The sequence below is a fragment of the Falco rusticolus genome, chromosome 6 (genome assembly GCF_015220075.1).
Source record: "Falco rusticolus isolate bFalRus1 chromosome 6, bFalRus1.pri, whole genome shotgun sequence".
In the NCBI taxonomy this organism is placed as follows: Eukaryota; Metazoa; Chordata; class Aves; order Falconiformes; family Falconidae; genus Falco; species Falco rusticolus.
Window position 1 is genome coordinate 48105324 of NC_051192.1, and position 17836 is coordinate 48123159.

At 39.5% G+C, this 17836-nt stretch overlaps 1 protein-coding gene across 7 annotated transcripts in view; it reads right to left on the bottom strand.

The window, feature by feature from the left end:
• Positions 1 to 7993: 7993 nt before the first annotated feature.
• The window catches only part of UTRN (utrophin), a 413274-nt gene continuing 403431 nt past the window's right edge, over positions 7994 to 17836 (bottom strand). For all 7 annotated transcript variants that reach the window (XM_037392250.1, XM_037392248.1, XM_037392249.1 and 4 more), the window contains 4 exons: positions 16610 to 16718; positions 14585 to 14671; positions 11802 to 11824; positions 7994 to 10177 (listed from right to left, as the gene is read on the bottom strand). In XM_037392250.1, coding sequence (XP_037248147.1) covers positions 10169 to 10177; positions 11802 to 11824; positions 14585 to 14671; positions 16610 to 16718 — 228 coding nt within the window. In that variant the 3' untranslated portion in view covers positions 7994 to 10168. The remainder of the gene's footprint in view (positions 10178 to 11801; positions 11825 to 14584; positions 14672 to 16609; positions 16719 to 17836) is intronic.

The window sequence follows — 17836 nt, forward strand, 5'->3', positions numbered from 1 at the left end:
AAGGCAGATTTCAAAGCACGTGAGAAATTTTGTAATGAATCTGGATTTCTAGATGCTGCCTGCCTTCTGGCATAGGCAGCATCTCTGAGAACCACGGTTCTGGGCCCTGAGGGGCTGATTAGGTAACCTTGTCAAAATAGCCTTTGGTGCTTTTTTTTTTAATATTTCTGCGTGCTGGTTTTTAGTTGAGAAGTAAATACCTCAGAAATTAACTTATCATTATGAAGCCTGGTGCCCTTAGGTCAGTGGGTTATAGGAAATCGGCAGCCACAGATGGCAAGGTCTTAACAGCAAGGACCCGCAGCCAGAGTGTAGCTCTGCTTTTTATGGAGTCCTTGTGAAAAAAGCATCTCTGAAAAGTCTGTCTGATGCCATATCAAAAGTGCTTGATTTACTTAAAAAAACCCCTCAAACAAAAAAACCCAAAATCCCAAACAACAGATTGCATTTAGAGATTATATTATTTTCTTGTGTGCCACCACCACCAAAGGCAAAAATCTGACCTAGAATGTCCTTAACTACTCGCTGGAAACCTAATCTTCCTGAAATTTGGTTATCACTAACACCTTCACAGCTACATTAGTTTTAAATCTGCTGAAGATGTCACAGGGAGAGGGCTTGGAAATCTGTTCCTTGACTCTTACTAAAAGTATGTGCAGTATAATATAGCACTGGTGAAATACTGGGGGAAGGACGGAGCCGTTACAGGCATGTGCTCGGGCGGGCAGAGTGGCTGCATTCTGCCTCTTGTGCCCTGTGGGAGCAAGGAGGCAGAGAGAGATGCCCACCTATTCCCCAAACACTCTTCGGGCTTTTGGGGGGGAAGGAGGATAGCAGTAAGGAAACCTCTAGCAAAATCTCTTTAGTGCATGTTAAAACTTCTTGCTGTAGTTCTAAAGCGAGCTGTTTTTCAGGATGCTATACTAACACATAAGTTAAATTTGCCTACCCAACCCAGGTAAATTAACAGATTTTTGGGAACTGAAGTGACAATCAGCCCATGACAGACCCTGTGTTTATACATACACAAGTCAGTTTGTGATGACAGTAAAGCAGTGTTTCTCACATGTCCTCACTCACAGAGACACGAATACAGATCATATTGACATTAAGCAGCAACTCCCAGATAAATTTTTAATGTGGAGTCAGTTCCTATATGGCACTGTAAATGCTAGGCTGAAGGCTAAATATAAGTGTATGTAATCATCAATCAAGAAACTACAATGGGAATGTGGGAATAGGTACCTGGCCAAATTATTTTCTGACTTTGATGTGAATGCCTATTTGGTGCTTGGTTCCCTGGAGCTAAAGGATGAGATAATTGCCCCAACCTTCAGTCTCTGTTCTTTCTCCTGTTCCAAGATAAGGACACATTTCTAAGGTGGTTATTACTTAATTATCTACATTATGATGCTAATATCCACCAGAGAAACACAGCTTTCCTTTTCAAGTGTTGCTGAGCAAGAATATTAAGTGGTCCTGCATTTGGGCAGGGGGAGCCCAAACTGGGATGTCCTCCTGCCTTGCTTCTTGGCGGGGGGACAAGGCCCATCCAAGTGGTTGATGGGGTGGGAGCCTTGAGGGGCTGGTGGTGCCTTTCCTGCGAGGAGAGGATGGCCATGATGAGGAGTGAGCTCCATGGAGGCCCATGCCAAGGCAGTTGGCTTAGGAGCTGTGCTGGGTTCAGCTGGGACACAGTTCATTTTCTCCTTGGTGGCTGGTGCAGCGCTGTGTTTTGGATTTGGTGTGAGGACACTGTTGGTGGCACACTGATGGGTTTGGCTGTTGCTGGGTCATGTTTATACTCAGTCAAGGACTTTCCAGGTTCTGGGGCCCTGCCAGCGAGAGGGCTGGAGGGGCACGGGGAATTGGGAGGGGACACGGCCAGGACAGCTGACCCCAGCTGGCCAAAGGGATACTCCATACCATGGGACATCATGCTGAGTAAATAAACTGGGGGAAGAGGAAGAAATGGGGCGGAGGGACATTCAACATTATGGCATTTGTCTTCCCAACGGTTACGGGTGACGGAGCCCGGCTTTCCTGGGGATGGCTGAACCCCTGCCTGCCCATGGGAAGCGGTGAATGAATTCCTGGGTTTGCTTTGCTTGCGTGTACAGCCTTTGCTTTACTTATTAAATTGTTCTTGTCTCAACCCTCGAGTTTTACATTTCCTCTGGGTGAGGGAGGAGTGAGCGAGCAGTTGTGTGGTGCTTGGTTGCTGGCTGGAGTCAAACCACAACAGGAACCAGCTGTGATTTTTATTTTTTGTTCCATAATTTTTATTTTACTATAGATAAATGCTTGTTAAACTACTGTTGGCATAATGCTGTTCTGTTATACACAGTTGTCTCCAGTATATATACCAAATAACTGAAATAATGCCATATCATCATCTATATTGCTGCTTAAGACACTTCTTAATGGAAGGGTAGTCCACAGGACTGAACTTTTAAATGTGCATCATTATAGTATTAAGATTTCTGATTTTGCCTTGTCACTTCTGCCAGTCTAGGAGGGGAGAATAGATGGGTGTGAAATATCTTGGGTTTAATCATGTCACTTAATCTAAGTCTTCTGTAAGGTACATATTGTTTGAGAGAGGTATAACTACTACTATCAGAAACTAGGAACAAAACCAGCTCCTTTTCTTAAGCATCTCTCTGTATCAGCTATTCAGGCAATATATATTGAGAAAAAAATTCTCTCATTTAAACTGCTTACTGCATTAACTAAACTGCCATATTTTATCCAATCTCTGTGGAAACAGATGTGCTATAATCTTAATTTATCCCTTGTCTTTCCTTCGCAACTGGGTTAAAAACTAACAAGTAAATGCAGCAACTGCAGACAAAGCTGGCAGGCTTAAACTGCAGTATTTGTATGGTAAAGAATTTTTCATATAGCTTGGAAAGGCATGGTTATGCCTTCCTGGTTTGGTTTATATTGAATCATAAAGAGCTCTAAAATCAACAGTGTCATGAAGAGATCTTGCTTGAGAGTGTTTGTAATCAGCCTTGAAGAACTGTAACTTAGTTGTGTATAATGAGATTGCACTATTCATAAAGTTGTAATTTTAAGTCAAACCTTCCAAGAAGCTTTCAATAGGAGCACTGCTTTGGGCCAAGAAATGGAAAGTGGACCAGTTTTGACTACTTGGTAGTAATTTATAAGGTATGGGAGATGTCATAAAAAATAAAGTGAGCGACCATATCAACAGGCTTACAGAATTCTAAATTGGAAAGCTGGGTTTGGGTTGGAGATTTTAATGTTTGGATGCTGATGATCTCTGAACATGCGAATGGAAGCAGCCAACCAAAACCATATCTGTGAGTCCTTGCCTGGGAAAGCAAGTCTAGAAGAAAAGCAGATAAACAAGATAAATATTTCCTAAAATGCCAACCTCCTAACCCCATTTTTCTAAATACTGTTACAAGTACTATGAGTCATAGGAAAAGAGAACCAAAATGCTGCAATGACCAAATGTATATAGTTATCAGAAGAGTTTATTTGCCAAATGCTACCGAGGTCTATATTAAGTGGATTATACTGGAAGTCAGTGGTCTCGTCTATCCCCTACTGCCTTTTCAGTGGAGGTTTGCATGTTGTCTGGAGGCAGCGTGCTGTGCTGGCAAAGGGGCACGGTCCCAGCAAAACTGTAACCTGCAGACCAAGGGAGTGACTAGGGAATAGTGTTATTTGGGGAGACTGGGGATGTGGTGCTGTGTCCAGCTTTGGATGCCTGGCTCAGCCCCTTGCCACCAACTGGGTAGCACAAGCTGCACTGTGAGAAACCTAAAAGAAAGTTCAAAACTAGAAAGAATTCTCTTTTGCTAAAGCTATCGTTCATTTTCCTTCCTTGGCGAGAAGCAGATATCTTGGGGAGGAAAAAATGCAAGTGTAAGCAGCAGACAGATGGATACCATGGTATATCTTGTTGTGTACAAAGCCTGGCTCATATTTCATAATAGTCAACCATTATTTTGATGTTTTACTGCTACTTAAACTAGTTTTACTTTCCAGCCTGCAAGCATCATCTTTACAGGAACTGGGATTTAGGGGATGAAATAACATTCTTATTCTGCTCATGTTTCAGCCACTCAGGTTTTCCATTTGTTCACATCTGTATTTTTATAGAAAATTGATAGGCGCTGTAATTGCAGCCTGCTGAAAGCAAGTAGGTCAGAGCTACACTTCCCATTCCAGAGGGACTGCTGGGACTGGAGAGACAGAAATACATCTGGACAGTTTTTCTTCCTGTGTGCTTGTCTGTGTGTCGCAGCCATTCATTAGATGCCTCGCAACTGTTCACCAAAATACTGTGCGGTATTAAACAAAATCAACCAAAGCATCTGTGTTTAAGAGGTCCCTCCCTGCTCATCTGTCATACTCCTCTTGACGAAAGGTTTTTTCAGGGTATTGTGCATTGGCCTCAGACTTACGAGGGAAAATTTCTCAGAATGCACTGATGACAATTTCCTAGCATAGATGGTCAAGGAGCTAGTGAGGGGAGAGACCCTGTGTGGACCTCCTACTCGGAAAGAAGGAAGAATGGGTACGAGGTGTGAAGGCTGGAGGCTGCTGTAGCTGCAGGGACCCTAAGATGGCAGAGCTCAGGATCCCAAGAGGAGAGGAGCAAGCAAAAGGAAAGGAGCAAGGCAAAAAGCAGGATCACACCCCTGGGCTTCAGGAGAGCAGACTTTGGCCTGTTCAGGGACCAGGAAGAATACAGAGACACTGCCTAATCCTGCAGGGATGGAGGTTAGGAAAGCCAAGCCTGCTGAGGGATATGAAAGGCCACAAGGACTTCAACAATTTTAACAGCAACAAAAGGCAGACTGGGGAAAACGTGGGTGCAGTGCTCACGAGGACCTGGCGACAAAGGACACAAATGTCTGAGGTACTGAATCCTTTCTTTGCCTTGGTCTTTACTGGTAAGACCAGCCTTCTGGAAGCCCAGGTCCTTGAGACCAGAGGGAAAGTCTGGAGCATGGGAGATGTCGTCCTCCTTGTGGAGAAGGATCGGGTCAGGGAACACTTAAACAAGCTGGACATACATAAGTCCATGGCATCTGATGGGATGTACCCATGAGTGCTATGCAAACTGGTTGATGCTATTGCAAGGCCCCTCTTGATTATCTTTGGAGAGTTATGGGAATTGGAGGAAGATCCCAAGGATTGGAAGAAAGTAAATGTCACTCCAGTTTTCAGGAGGGAGAATCTGGGTAACCCTTAGCTTTCCCTGCTATTTGTTTGCATTTAAATTGATGTGGATTATCAGTGTTGGTTACTATTGTATCTTCTGTCCTCTTATTTATTAATGCATAAAACTTCCTTTGTGGGTTAGGTACCAGTCACACTTGGAAAATGTATACAGAGAAGCACAATTGCAGTGAACTGCTCATAAAAATTAGCCCTTCAATGTGCAAAATGCCATCTCTACTGAAGAAAAATGAATGGGTTTGCCACCTGTTTTTGCAGGGCCAGGGTTACACACCAAATATTCCTGCTTGTAGTCATGTGAGCTGTCACCTGGACTTCCATGTCACCTGGGCTGGGATTCAGGAAGGTTACTGTATTTGATTAAATGGTTGCATATTTCCATATAAAATTCAGGTGAATAATCACAGCCTTTCTTGATTATGTGGCTTTTTTCATAACTCCATGAAATCTAGTTTGAGACACACAAAATGTTTTTAAGGGATCTTGTCCATTCCTTGCTCTTTTTTTAGTTCATTTTCCAAATAATTGAAATCATATTGAAAGAGGTACCATTTACCGTGGGGGCAAAGGGAATTCAATCATGCACAGATAGATGAAGTGTTGCTACGTGGTTTATTTATTTTTATTTTTTCTGGTTTATTTATTTTTAAATCCTTTTTTTATAACCAGGTCACTGTAAAAATTCTTATATTCTCCATGGTTTTGTTTAGTACCAAGGTGGGATCTATCCCCAGAAATCAGATTTGTAAGCTGCAGACATCATCCTTTGAGCTAGTTACCCCACGCTCTCCTTTCCATAGTCAGGAAATAAGTATTTCTGAAGTATAGTTTCTCCAAGGTAAACAAAAGTTATTAGATGTCATTAAACTAGATATTTTTGAAGTACTTCTCTGACTGTACATAGAGTGACTAATGAGCATGAGTCATTCATCCGTAAATACTGTGTTTCAGAGATGAGAGTGAGATAGGATATAGTGTATATGTTGTGGTGGTGTTTGGTGTGGGTGGTTTTTTTTTTTTTCCTTTGCTGTGTACGTACTTATCTTTTAAGACTGGCACCTAGGAATTCTGTTCAGCTCTCATGGTTTATCATTTCAATAAGCATACTAACACAGAGCAGTTTTCAGTGTAAAAGATGCCTTTGTATAGGCTGCACCAGTCTGCTGCAGTGCTGGGATGCCTGGGAAAACAAGCTGAATCAGCCCACTCCTGGCAGCTACGCCACTGATGTCTCAGACAGAGATGCTTAAAAAAGCAGTTGATGAAAACACTACCTTCCTCTTCTGAAGGCGGCTGCTGTGCTTGCATGCAGCTGTTCTTTCTAATGCATGGATGTAAGTTGCAAAGAGTAATTTTTGCTGGCACATCATGAAAATTTAAGAGACACTAAAGACAGACGATAGGTTCTCAAAGACATGTGAGCCAAGGAATATTTCACCTTTGCTGGCCCCAGGAATGTTTTTTGAGGAACATAGCATATAGCTGATGATTACTGAGAGCTTTTTTTACTTGTAAGGTGGAACAGATATCTTCCTGCAAAATTATTTTATTTTTTTTTTAATACCCCACTGTAAGTAATTTACACCTTGGCTGGATTTCTAAGTCTGACTTTTGTTGCTGCTGTTGTGGGAACAGAATTCTCAGCCATATGGCATGACATCTTAATTTCTATGTGACAGTAAACAGGATCCATTACTCAGTTTTTCAGTGGTGCAAACATTTACTTTTATGAAGGTTTTTCTTAGGGCAACTCTATACTAAAGTAGAGAACAAAAAATACAGCATGTAATGAGCAAAATCTCTCCAAAGGGCAATTTGGACTTTAAATGTTTAAAAGAATACTTTGGTCTTTTGCATAAATCTAAAGTTTGCCCATTACAGTAATACATTTTTAATCTGGCTAAATTAAGCTTTTTTCACTCAATATAATGCTGTTTCTATAATTCCTTGTTAACTGCTGAATCGCTTAAATGCCATGTGAAAAACCCAGTTCCTCCCTACAACTTCTTCGTTAAGTGTTCTTTCACAAGCTGAGGGAAAACGACATTACTTTGATACTTATGTTTTCCATTTGTTAAGAGTTTGAATAAAAAAAAATATAAATACTAAACATGAAAACAGCACTAACTGTTACTATAAGGAAATGGAATTGTTAGGGTTGTGGATTTTTTTCCCTCCTTTAAGCACAGTATTTCTAACACAATTGATTAATACAGCTTGCATTAGCTTAATACAAATGCCTAAAACCCATGCATGGTAGGGCTAGAAAGTATGTTATTACCTAATACTGTGCTTCAGCTGAGTACATTGACTGAATGCCATCAGAACTTGAAGACTAATTTACAGTTCTAGTATTTGACAAGGCTTCCTGTATTATTTTATTGCTGTTTTGTAATATGTGTTTATAACATTTCTTAAATAAAAGCAGTCCGCTTCTCAGTGATCAAACCTATTATGTCATAAAACTGAGAAGTATTCCAGACTAAATCACTAAAGATCACAGAACGATTTAGGTTGGAAAAGACCTTTGAGAGCATCAAGATGAACAGTGGAGAAAATATGCACAGATTTATGGGGAGAAAACACTGCTTAATCTCATTTACATAAATGCAAACCACACTCCGAAAATGCTAGCATATAGACGTGGACTATCACAGCACTCCTATGTTAAAACTAATCTTCTCCAGAATGAAATTTTCAGCACTTAGCAAGGAAAAATGCCATCCTTGAAGACCACAAAACTTGAAAGAACTCCATGCTTCTTCTCATGTTACTGCAATATATTCCTTTTATTTATTATTGTCTCAGAGGAAGAATGTTACAATGTAGTGTTTGAAGCAGCATTTACTTGGCAGCAGAGGACAAAGGATGCATACAAACACAGGCAGAAAAACAACTTTATACATAACCTCATATTCAGAACAAAAATAAAAGCCACCGAATTCACTACTGAGACTTATTTTTTTACTTATGTAGGGGGGTATTTTTAAGGATTCTTTGTCTAGAGAATGATGTAGTTTGATAAAAGCCATATACTTTGCAGAGAACTGAATATAAAGCTATTTCCAATACTACTCATGAAGATAGGTCTGAGGTAGAAAGGTGGTCACGGCTTCCCTCTTCTGTAAAATGTGGGTGTTTTATTCCTCAAAATAACTACACTACTTATTTTTAATAAATGAAGCATTTATAGAGGCCAGCATCTTCTCTTTCCACCTTGACAATTTTGCTCCACTCAGAAGTAATGTTTAGCATTTATATAGAGCTTTTCATACACCAACTAAGCAAGCCCTACAACAACTTTGAGAGGTAAGTACTATCATCCCCATTTTACAGGTGGGAAAACAGAGGCAGAGTGGTTAAATAACTTGCCAAAGGGTTCAGAAAGAACTGGCACCAGAGCCAACATTAGAACGTGGTCAGCGCTGTGCCCAAATGACTCTTTGAGCAGCAACAGTACAGGAGTGAATACTGTGGGTGCAGGACAGTGTAGCTGGCACCACTTCACAAAAACACTAGAAATTTCTGACCTGCTGTCTTAAACGTGCTCTAGCATTTTTCGGTAGCAGTAGAGAATTTGCAACTCTTCCAATACCATCTTGAGATTATTATTTTTCTTCTCTTCAGTAATAATTAAGAACAACACAGTTTTGTTTCTCTCTACTATACGTGAAATATATTGCATGCAGTTTTACCAATTAAAGGTATGTCCTGAAATTAAAGCAATTGTCCATGCAGCATTGTAAACTCTGTGAATACATTAAAATATCTTATGATCATTTTAAAACTAGAGCTCAGCTGATCAGTGACATAACTTTCCCGTAATCATCCCTACTTAAAGTACATGAATAAATGATTTCAAAGATAAAGATGAGTTGCAAGACTACAATGCCAAAGGATTTCGAAGTGCATTGCAGTTTTGAAGAGAATGTTCTGTCACTAATAGTATTGGAAAGGGCTTTCTAATTGTCTCTTCATTTCCAAGAGGCAGACAAGAGAAGGGGATCTCACTGAAATGAGCTTTACTTCACAGACTGTAAATTCCAAAACTTGAAGCAAGTTTGGCACAGCAGGGAACAGCAAAGCTTTGTCTCTGAACAAAGTTGGAGAAATTACACTAACATAGACCTTACTAAAAACAATTTAAGCTATCATCTAAGTCCTCTTCTTAGCTATCTCCTGATTCAAAAGTAAAGTAAGCCTTAAAAAAAGAAAGAACCCTCCAAACGGAGTGTGTTGGCTGGAAATAACTAAAAGAAAACTAAGAATACTATTTTGGTGCATGAGGATGATTATGACTCAAAAAAAAGAGTTTACTTTGTCTAATAGACTTAAAATACTGTAGCTTGCACCCAGTGGCGATTTTTGTTAACCAGTAACAATAATACAGATTATGGGAACTTCATATGCCAATCCTGAAAATAATTCAAGGGTATTCTGAAATTTGTGTGGTCGGATGGTTAGCATATAAATAATCAGTACAGAATATTAAATGTATGGGAATATAACTAAGGGTATTTTACAATGTAAAAGTAATGAGCTGAAAGGAATGTATAAATGTAACATTTTGCTCCAAACTCCTTATGCAGTCCTCTTTACGATTATCAAAAAGAACGTATATAAAGCCCCTGCCCCTTTTCCCCCGGCTGTATATTTATACAAATCAGTGACAAGTACTCCACTGCTCATTAATTTACAGTTGCATAGAAAGGGAAGAAGAAGAAGAGAGAAAAAAAAAAAAAAAAAAAGCAATACTATAAAAACAACATCCTCGTCTTTGGGTATTCAGTGTTTTACTGTTTCAAGTAGAACACGCAGTCAGAGCGAACAGCATGTCCCAGGGTCCCATGCAGTCTTCTGATGAAGTGGAACTCACGATTGGTGGTTTGTAGAAAAGGGTTGTACTGCACATCAGGAAGCACTGGTCAATGTCCCAATGAACTCTTTACATTGCCTGTCATGATAAGAAATAACCATGTCAGTACCGTGTTCACACACGTTAGAATGCTCTAACTACTGTGGGCTTGGTTCAGTTAAGGACTCCGGTGTCCTTTTACAAAACTCCTGTATTTTAAAAATTGAGCTGTATTGGCCCAAGACTCAGCAAGTCACTGAGGGATGTTGTTAAAAGAAAACTAATTTTACTATACTGCAGTGTTTAAAATTCTTGTTGAGTAAGGTCCAGAGGATGTTAGTCTACAGAGCAGTAAATATGACTTAAAGACTTCTCCGTGTTCTGAACCCATGGAAAAAAATTGTTTAGGCAAACTACTGTCTTATCTGAAGCCTAAGTGGTAAAAACAGAGAGTATACAGTCTGGATTTGGACTCAGCCCCTTAACATGTGAAGCTTGTTTCCAGGCTCCTGTTTCAGGATTCTGTTCCTGAACAGACAAATGTGCCTTCTCTAATGGTTCTGGAAGGGTAAGTTTGCAGTGACACCATTTGGAAATCATCCTGAATTTAAATAAATAAATAAATAAATCAAATGCTTTTTCAGGAAGATTTGTGTTTTTCACTGATAACACTGAAAGCTACCTCCATGCCTGCTTAGAGGAAGGATTTCTGAAAAATCCTAGTTTAATTCACTAATTTAACTTAGGAGACTGAAACACAGTCCAAGCTGACTGAATGAAATGCAGGGCGTGATTCATCCCATTCTCGTCAGAAATTCCTGTTTGGGAAGACAATCCAACAGTCCAAGAAAGTGTTTCCACAGTAATATTTCTGAATTTTTAGATATTCATTCTGGGGAAATCTGACCTTGCAAACTGTTGATTAATGGGTAGGATGAAGCAATTTGGGGGTATAAATAGACTCTTTCCCTACCACTTAATTCTTCTGAAGTCTCACACAGCAATTTGTGGTAGTCTTTAAAACTTATTTAACAATGAAACCTTCAAAGAACTCTGCAGTGACACAAGATTATGTCATTCCTTATTTGGCACACATGGGCTCCAATATCAACCTAATCCTACAGCAAGTGTTTTTCTTCTTTCTGTTACTTTCAACAAAAAAATAACTGACCCCTCATACCAGTTAGATTTTCAAACCAAGTATCTAAATAACACATTTTTTTCAACATTTTTATGAACTTTGAGAGTAGCCAAATTTCTGTTTTGAGTTTGTAAAGTGGTTGCCTACTGGGAGAAGATAGCTTAATCCAGCATTTTAAGATGCTGTGTGGCTCTTGATCGTTGTGCCCTGGTGCCCATAGCGCCCAAAATGGAGCTACAGGCATCAGGGCACAAGGTTACATGGAAGCCTTTGTAAGAACCAGCTTTGATCTTGCAAGCTGATGCTGGCTTGAAACTAACTGGCCCTCATAGACGCAAGGTGATTCCATCTGGTCAACATCCCAGAACTGCACACCATAGTACCTTTGGCAATGGCTGAACTAGCGGGAATTTTCTATTAACTGGGATATTCCAGAATCTAGTCTTCCTGTTATGTTGGTCTAGCTTCCAAATAGACTTCTAGGGAAAAATATAGAAAAATATCCAGCCACTTTGTTTTAATAGAACTTATCAACTTATTTTGCTTCCAATGACTATGCAAGTATGTAAACATGTCTCATACCTGTGGTCTGCCAGTGAAACTTGCTGCAAATAGAAAAAACAAAAGAACTTTAGAAATGTACATGATTCTGCATCTTGGCAGTTTAAAAACAAAGCCAGTATTAGGAAAATACGTACTACAGAAGAACAAAAATATTATTTAAAAAAACATATGCATTCAACTGGAAGTGTGTTGTAATGGTCTACGCGTAACTTCACAAGTTTACCTTTCTCTTAAGAAATGTATAGCATTATGAATATATAGATGTTATGAACTGTTCTTTTTCATTACTTGCGACCATATAGACCTATATATAAAGTAGTGTATTATAATATCGTCTGTTCAAAATGCTTTGTTCTGGAACTCACTCTTGCACAGACAAGACTGCTGCACTGTGTTGCACACCTGCCTAGTTCTGATGACCGATCTTATAAATAAGGAAGGAAAAGAGGCATTATAAGCATAATCAAAGGATCTAGGGAGCAAAAAAAAAACCCACCCCAAACTCCACCATTAAGAGCAGTGCCTTACTATAGGAATAATTGATTTATCAGGGATATTTGGAGTAAGTAGAAATACCGATTTCAAGATTAATTATAACCTGAAACCCATAAAACCAAATATAGCAAATATGAAGATTGGCTCTATTATACAGTCAAGATAGAATAAAAATAATCCATGTAAGGCTCAGATGCTAGTAATTCCTTAATGAAAGCTGCAGTCAGAGTAGGAGAGACTAGTAGGGATGAGGTGGTAAGAAAAATAGCTTTTTCCCTTTTTTTTTTTTTAAATAAATGGACATGATATGTTGAACATGAAGGCTGTTCCAATAAAATTTAGCTTGGATACAATTAAAAAAGGGTAATGATATTAGTTTTTAAGGTTAGGAATATAATGGTGCTCTTGAAACAGATTGCCTAGGGAGTCTGTGGAGTCTGCGTCTTTGGAAGTTTTACAGAACAGGTTAGACAGTTATCTGTCCAGAAAGACAGATCCTTCTCAAAACAGCCACAGGAAAAGATGATGGACCTTCCTTAGCAAAACTCATGGAGTTTGATGCACTCTGTTGGGAAGGACAGACTAAAATCCTCATTCCAGGCTTCTAAAACAGTGTATGAATCTTACATAGTTACATGTACGCCTAGTAAATCTCCCAATTAAGTGATGTTATAGAATGACTGAAGAAAAGCAAATGTAATTAGTACCTACTAAGTGGGGCATGATGGTTTGATTTGATTTCTACAGCAGCATGACCATGACAAAGGGAAAAATCACATGAAATTTGGAACTGACTTCTTTTAACCTTAAATGCTCAAATACATCTCCCAATATGAAAGTATGTGGGGCCATGGTTTTGACTTGCAGTCCCCTCCTGTCTCATTCAGGGTATAGTTTCATGGATGTTAGTTTACTGTATAGTTTTTCTCCATGTTTCCTGATTGCAGAGAATAGCCATCATTGTCAAGCTGGCCCCGACACAGGGCAATTTGCTTTAGATTCATCTGGGCCAAATGACCAGGTAGTATGCAAGACAATAATTTGCAAAAACAGGAATTGATACTGGAATTGCATTTACTACTGATTCGTATACACACACGTGCCCTTGAGTTGTGTTGAGTAGTCCCACTAGCTGTTGACTTCAAGAAGAGATGCTCCTTAGAATCAAATCCTTAATCTGCAAAAAGATAGGCTCTGAACTATTGAACTCAATGAAAAATCTCAAAGGACAGCTGAAATGACCTTTTTTGCTACATCCTAATTTGCTTTCTCAAAACATGCAAAGTGCATCTTCAGTGATGCAGTTCTTCACAGCCAAGCAATGTACATACAGGAGATAAAAGGGGTATTTTAACAGGGTTCACCAAGTTTCCAAAATAGAACTGGGTTCACTCCCAGTGCTTCTAAAAAGCCTGGGCATAAAGACCCTCCCTCTCACTTGTGCCTTTTAAACCTGACCATCATTATTACATTTCATTTGAAAGAACTGTTGAAAGTTTAAGAATGTATTGAAGTTTTCCCTACTCTTTTTCTGAGCCAAAAGGGCTGCAAGTGAAGATATATATGTATGCACATATTTGAAAAAAACAATACACGTGAATAACGCAATCTGTACAAAATACTGCTGGAACCAGGAAGATGGCTCCCCACTTCTGCGAGTGCGGTAACGCTCTGGAAGGAGCGGGATGAGTGGAAATGTAGGTCGGTTGATACAAGCCATGCACAGGAAACCAATTTGTTTTCCTTTTGAATTCTCTTTAATAGACACAGAATAAAATAACACCTTTCATTGAAAGGTGTTATGTGCTGCGTTAACAGTTATTTCCTCTGGTCAGTTAGTTTAATAACTAGTTTAATAATTCGTTCAGGCAGTCAGGACTAGGCTACGGTCCCCCTCCTGTTGCCTAAGGCCTTTTTTCCCAAGTTTTACTAGTCAAACAGTATTCAAAACTTCTGAATCTACATTCACTTAGGTTTACATAAGGTTTGTACCAGCAGCTAATGGCATTCTTCGTCTCTTTTCCCTAATGGGGGCACAGCTGAAAATTCCATACGGAGCTATAGGCTTTTTTTACAGTGAATCACTTCCACTTAAAACATGAGAACATTTGTTTGTTTACCTTCACAAATAGTGTCTATTGAGGAACTTTAAAGAATACAATTATGGGGCTCGTGTATCTTGACAAGAAATCTCATCACAGTGAAGATTTTTTCCCTAGTCAATACCACAAGAATTATTTTCTTTTTCTTCAAAAGACTGCCTCAAATGCAATACTATTCTCAGAGACTTATTTTGTTACACTTACAGCAGCAAGCTGGAAATGTGCTGTTGATTTGCTCCATAACATCTGTTAGATCTGTGTTGGTATCATGAGGTGGAACTAACAAGTCATCTGCAGATATGACAACAAAAAAGAGCAATGAATTTAGTAATGAGAGCAGACAAAAAAAAAAAAAAAAAAAAAGACGACAACACTCTGAAAGGCATTCTCACCCAACATTCTAGTTAAATGCTCCTTTATATTTCACGGAAAACCACTATCTGAAACCTTTTTAACTTAATGTGCAGGAACTGTCATTGGTAATTGCCAGCCTTGGGAAAGGAGCTGAAAGTTATATTATTGATTTGCAGAAGAACTCATTTCTCTTTTATTAAAGCTTAACCATTGCACCCAAGATTTAACTGCAATAAATTGCCAAGAAGGAACAGTATATAAGAATTTACAGTTAAAATAAATAAAAGGCTTACAAGATGAGGGAGTTATACTCAGTAGCTACTCAATTAAAATTCTGTTCCATTTTCAGATGATTAGTCATGTAACTTTCAGACCAAATACACTATTCTTTTTACACTATTCTTTTTTTTTTTTTTTGGGGGGGGGGGGGCGGGGGGGGGAGAAGATTTATCTTTTAGATGGGCTTTATTCAATATGCACCAGCAATTTCACTAGTGTTAAAATCTTTCTTGCCATTTTTTATTTAAATGCTGCTTAAAATTAGCCAAGGGAATGGTTAGGGAATACAGCTGGCTCTGTTCTTGGCATTGTTATTAGACAGCATCTCTCATAAATCTACCATTGCATTAAATGAGACTGGAAGAAGTTCCACATTTTTCCAGATAAATTAAAGTAAGAACACATGCCAGTGCTGAATGAAAACTTTTCAGTATGCAAGAAATGCTGGCAAAGAGCCTGGAATACAAGTCTTATGAGGATCAGCTGAGGGAACTGGGGTGTTTATCCTGGAGAAAAGGAGGCTCAGGTGGACCTTGTCGCTCTCTACAGCTACCTGAGAGGAGGCTGCAGTGAGGTGGGTGTTGATGTCTTCTCCCAAGTAACAAGAGACAGGACAAGAGGACATGGCCTCAACTTGTGCCAGGGGAGGTTTAAATTGGATATTGGGAAAAATTTATTCAATGAAATGCTGGTCAAGCATTGGACAGTCGAGTCAACATCCCAGGACGTATTTAAAAGATGTGTAGATGTGGTGCTTAGGGACGTGGTTTAGTGGTGGACTCAATGATCTTAAGGTCTTTTTCAACCTAAAGGACTCCATGAATGTTCTTCCTATTTTCCACAGAAATAAAATCACTTGCAATCTATAACACAAAGGCTTGAAAACAAAAACAGGGAGGAAATTTCACATAAGATAATTTAAGAAAAATCTTTCATTTCCCCCCCTAATTTAGAGCATTCAATGGTCTGTAGTTATTTCTGCTAACTCCCAGTGGAATTAATGAGTTCTGATATTGGAGAATTTAGAATAGTCTTTCAAGCGAGAAATGTCCTTATGTGCAAAGGCTGTACACTTAAATAAATAAAGAATTCCTAAAGATGGGAAGTCTTTGAGGGGTGGGATCATCAAAATATCACGCTAAGCAAAGGATACAGCAGATTTTTTTAAAGCAGATATTGGAAAAAAAAGATATTGGAAGCCTCTATTACATGTTTTGTACATTTGTTCCTGTATCTGACAGATTACCTGGGTGTACACATGTAGGAGAAAGAGCTGTTGAACATTTCAGTTCAATGAAATCTGGTTCCCTCTTCAGTGACGATGGATTTGCCCAGTAAATTCACTTGCTCAAAACAGATAGGACCAAGAAGTCTATTGACAGAAATCCACTATTCAGTTATGTGGATTCTTGTGATACCACAGCTGTTTGCAAGTGTGGGGAAGCAACAGCTCCAGCTGCAGTAAAGTCTTGTTCCCAGCAGCATCACAAAGATCAGTTCCTTTTTATTGATAAATCTTTCCAGAAAGATGCCAACAAACCTATTCAGTAGTCACCCACAGACCCACACAGCATGTTATCTGATCAAAACACTTACCTGTCTGATGAAACTGTGAGCTTGTCTCTTGCTCCAGCGGGTAGCCAAGGACAGAGTGCTGGGGTGAAGCACAGGGGGAGGCGCCGTTAACCCGGGAGTCTGACTCGGGCTACATTAATGAGAATAATACCCAAATTTAGATAAATTGTATCTACAGAATCTAAGCGCAGGCTTGCATGCAATCATCCTGCTCCTTTCCTTTTCTATGTGCTCTTGTTTGTTCTCCAAACTAACTAAAGTTGTCTCAGGGCTATATAACTGTTGGGGGAAAAAAACCCAAACCAACAATTTGTAAAAGAAAATTCAGACTTAAGTGTTATTCTAATGAGACACCAGTTGATGGTTGTCATGGTTTTGGCTGGGATGGAGTTAACTTTCTTCTCAGTAGCTAGTACAGCGCTGTGTCTTGGCTCTGATATGAGAACACTGTTGATAACACACTGATGTTTTTAGTTGTTTATACTAAATCAAGGACTTTTTTGGTTTCCTGGGCCCTGCCCGCGAGAGGGCTGGAGGGGCACAAGAGACTGGGAAGGGACACAGCCAGGACAGCTGACCTGAACTAGCCAAAGAGGTATTCCATACCGTGGGACATCATGCCTGGTATATAAACTCGGGGGGTGAGCTGGGGCGGGGGGGGATCGTTGCTCAGGGACTGGCTGGGCATCGGTCAGCAGGTGTGAGCAGTTGTACTGTGCATCACTTGGTTTCCTTTCTCCCTTTTCCTCTGGATTTTATCCTTTTCCCCATCTTTCCATTATAACTGTTATTGTTATTACTATTGTTACTATTATTGTTGTTGTTGCTGTTATTGTTCTTACCTTTTTATCTGTTTAAATTATTAAATTGTTCTTATCTTAACCCTTGAGTTTTACATTCCTTTCCCATTCTCCTCCCCACCCTTTTGGGTGGAGGGGAGTGAGCCAGAGGCTGCGTGGTGCTCAGTTGCCGGCTGGGGTTAAACCACAACAATGATCTTGATAAAAACAACCTTCTGTTGCGAGCACACACCATACAAACACAGTGTTATGTACAACCCTAACAGTCTGCTGAGGCTTTCAGTTCAGCTATGCAGAAAGACTACACAATGGTATTATTGGGGTTGTACATATATGTATGGATGTATACGTACATATACACAGAAGACATTCAGCTAAGGTCCCCTAAGAAGCTTTCCCGGGGTGACTGATCATCCTTAGAACAACTGTTCAATCATGAACAGTTTTG